A 4,112-nucleotide genomic window follows, 5' to 3' on the forward strand; every position below is an offset into this window, starting at 1 on the left:
ATAACTTTGAAGCCTTTCTCTACAAGCTGAGCAACACTAAGTAGATTTTGATCAATGTCAGGCACATATAAGACATCAGAGATATATTTCAAACCTGTCAAGCTTTCAATAGCAACAGTCATTTTTCCCTTGACTGAGATGAAATCACCATTTCCAGTTTTTACTTTGGAAACAATGGTTTTGTCAAGTTCTTTAAAGAGGTTCAGGTCATTGGTCATATGATTTGTGCAACCGCTGTCTATTAACCATGAATCACTGGAACTATTGCTTGTGGCAAAGCATGTTGCGACAAATAGTTGCTCATCTTCTCGTTCCTTCGCAACCACCTTTGCTTCCTCTGATTTGGACTTGCATATTCGCTCTACATGTCTCATATTGCCACACTTTCTGCACTTGACATCTGGCCTTCACCAACATTTTCTTTCAGGATGATTTGTCTTTTTGCAATGCGGACAAGGAGGAAAGGTCTCACCTTGCTGCTTGTTGGAGCCTTCTGGTTTTTTGTTCCTCCATTTGTTGTTCTTCTTGTCTTTGCCACCTCTTGAATTTTGTGCTTTCGTATGAAACGCACCTTGTACCACCTCCTATTGTCTCAACATTCTTCTCTGCTCTTGGGCTTGTAGAGCATTTATGAGTTCTCCCAAGGTGATGGTTGACAGGTCTTTAGACTCCTCCAATGCTGATATCTTCGATTCATACTTCTCGGGTATAGTGACCAGGATTTTTTGCATTATTCTTTCATCAGGAAAGTCCTTCCCAAGAAGCCTCACTCTATTTGCTATGCCTAACAGTCGGTCAGCGTAGCCTTTAATTGTTTCAGTCTTTTTCATGCTTTGCATCTCGAATTCTCTGCCCAAGTTGAGTACTTGCATGCCTTTGGTTCTTTCACAGCCTTGATATTCTGATCTGAGATAATCCCAAATCTGTTTGGCAGACTTGAAGTTCATAATTCTTGTAAAAATAATTTTTGACAAAGCAGAGAAAAGGCAATTTTTAGCCTTAGCCTTTTGGGTCTTCCTTTCTCTGTGATTCTTCATCTGAGCCACCGTTGGATCTAAAGGTAGTTCAGGAACATCATAGTTTTCTTCTACTGCCTCCCAAAGATCCAAAGCTTCAAGATGAGCAGTCATCCTTGCAGTCCATAATTCGTACTCGTCACCATCAAAAATTGGTGGTGAACCTGCTGTGTATGATGTTTCTCCATCCATTGCGATTTCTCTCAACTCACAGATCCCTTAAAGATAAGAGCTCTGATATCAATATGTTATTTTTTGTTAATAACAGCAGGCAAAAATATTAAAGAATGAAAGGGAGCATAAAGAAAGAAATTGAGATTGCAAAGGCTTGGTTTATTCTGATATGAAGCAACGTATTTAAAAACATGGAAAAGATAGTAACTGCTAACAAAAAGATAACACCACTAACAGATCATGCCTAGAGAATAGGATCAAAACTGTTTTATCCTACCAGTCAACATGACTTTTATTTTTCCTAAAAAATAGTAAAAGAATCTTATTTACTATAGTTTGTTAGACAGTTTCAACAGTCACATCTTAACATTGTGCATTCCAATAGACAATTTTATCGCGATTGCCACATATATGGCACCATTGATTTTATATTTGGTGATGCTTCAGTGGTGTTCCAAAACTGTGACATCTTTATAAGGAGACCAATGGGCTACCAAGCCAACTTCATCACAGCACAAGGAACAGATGATCCTAACTAACCCACTGGGATATCAATCTAATGTCAGGTTAAGCCTGCATATGATTTTGACTCTTCTAAGGATTCAATCACGAGCTACTTAGGCAGGCCTTGGAAACAATACTCAAGGACTCTATTTCTAAAGACAAATTTAGATGGGTTGATTGACCCAAATGGATGGGGTGAATGGATAAAAGACTTTGCACTTTCAACTTTGTACTATGGAGAGTATATGAACACAAGGAGTGGTGCCTCTACCCAAAATAGAGTGACATGGTCTGGTTTCCATGTTTGAGTATCTTTATTAGCTAGCTAGGTCAATGCATCACGTATATGTTACATAGATACATGATAATATAAAAAAAAAATATAAAATGTTAAGTTGGCATTAATTGGGATAAATAAGTAGCAACTTAATCCCTCTCACAATTGCAAATTAGTCCTAAATTTTAGTTTGTATAAAAATTCATTCCGAAATTTTACAACCTTTTATGATCTCGATCCTTCACCAAATTGAACAGTAGTTATCGTATTTCCTTTTCCAGATTATAAGGGTTGATATATTGAAAAATAGACATTTAGACCTTTAAAATGATATATAGGTTTTTCTTATGAAAAAATGTTTTAGTACCCGAAAGATGTGTTGAAATTTGATTTTGAAACAATGAAAGTTTAGTTATTAGTTATTAATTTTAAGGGTAAACTATGATTTTCATATCTGAAATTTTGACATTTATAGATTTGGTTTCTACAATTTTGAATGACCAGTCAAGGTCCTCGAACATTTTTTCTGTCATATGTTTTAGTTAGTTTTTTCCATTTAGTTTGGGTGTTAAGTAATGATGCATGTGACATTAATTTTATTAGTGTTTTATTTGATTATTTTTTCTAGCAGCTAAAGACCGCAAAATACTCTGTCTCAATCAATATAACGACATTGTCGAAGATGAAAGAATTTTTGAATGGTAAATTTTATCCTTAAAAAACATAATCAAATAAAATCAACAACACATCATTTCTCATCAGTCACACCAAACAGGAGATGATTAAAGCATAAGATGAGAAAAAAGTTGAAGACCTTCACTAATCACTCAAAAGTTTAGGGATCAAATCTATAAATGTCGAAAAGTTTCAGGAAAAAAAATATAATTTATCCTAATCTTTATAAAATTTAAATCTCATATTTAATTTCTAAATTTAATTAAAGTCAATTTTTTAGGATTTCCAAAATTTGGAAACTCTGTACAAGCAAGGTCATTTTAGTAAATCTTGTAAAAGTATGTTTTAAATACGTGTATTTCGCAAATGTATTAGGATTGAGGATATTTTAGTAATTTTAAATCTTATAAGTAAATTACTTTTAAAATTCCTTAAATTATAGGAGAAACTTTATAAATTAAGAAATTTAATTGGTTTAAAAATGTACTAGTGGAATTAAATTAACTCAAATCCCTTCATAAAACATAAATAGCTTACATTATCACCCGAAGAAAATAAACATTAGGCCTAATTATATAATTGTCCCCTTAATTAAAAACTAGAGTCAAATTAGACCCTTCAATTTGGGGTGGGTAAACGGGCTCAGGTCCATGAACTGACCCACGGGGTTCGCGGTCTGCGCAGATTACGGACCAATTTTTTTAAACGGGACATGATTATGTCATATTTTTGGGCTCGCCCCGCTTAATCTACGGACTATGCGGGTTTGGCTCGCGGGATCCACGGGTTGCCTGCAGCCCGTTTAATTTGTATGATCTTGACCCAATTATATTAGGTTTGATTTTTTTCTTTTTCACTTTAAACCTTTTTTTAAAATAACAGATAAAGAAATATATTAGATAAGATAAAAAATATAAAGATAAAAATAAAAGATTTAAATTAAAAAATGATAAAGATAAAAAAGGATAAGATAAGAAAAATAAAAAATAACAAAAATAAAAGATTAAGATAAAAAAGATAAGTGATAACATGCTAAAAATCTTCTTTTTTGATATTTTCTCGATCTTTTTCTCTTTTAATCTATCATTTTCATATCTGAAAGTCATAAATAATAAAAATATCAATTCTTATCATTTAAGCCAAAAATAATTGTTAAATAAATATTTTTAAAGATATTTTAATATATTTTTATTATAAAAAATAGCTCATATCATATTCACTAGTTGTAGCAGGCTAAGAACATTTTTTCTCCTCAGGTGTGCTTAACAAATATCGAACTAGGCTTCTTGTTGACAATATATACTATAAACCGGTTACTAGTATTTGATAGGCAGGATAAATAATATGTAATAATTATTATCTTTTAATCACTTAATTTTATTCTAATATTTATTATTATTTCGAGTTTTAAGAAAAGAAGATGAAGATATGGAGATGGAGAAGGCTCAAGCTACTTCAAATATGAA

General features: G+C 32.5%; 1 protein-coding gene across 1 annotated transcript; it reads right to left on the reverse strand.

The window, feature by feature from the left end:
* Positions 1–584: 584 nt before the first annotated feature.
* LOC114391126 lies at positions 585–1,208 on the reverse strand. The gene has a single exon (XM_028352122.1). It carries the CDS (start codon positions 1,206–1,208, stop codon positions 585–587), a length of 624 nt encoding a protein of 207 aa, XP_028207923.1.
* Positions 1,209–4,112: the final 2,904 nt, after the last annotated feature.

This window comes from Glycine soja, chromosome 16, assembly GCF_004193775.1.
Source record: "Glycine soja cultivar W05 chromosome 16, ASM419377v2, whole genome shotgun sequence".
NCBI lineage: Eukaryota > Viridiplantae > Streptophyta > Magnoliopsida > Fabales > Fabaceae > Glycine > Glycine soja.

Excerpts from the sequence above, each read along its gene's own strand:
- LOC114391126 (XM_028352122.1), bottom strand. The coding sequence starts at position 1,208 with ATGGATGGAGAAACATCATACACAGCAGGTTCACCACCAATTTTTGAT.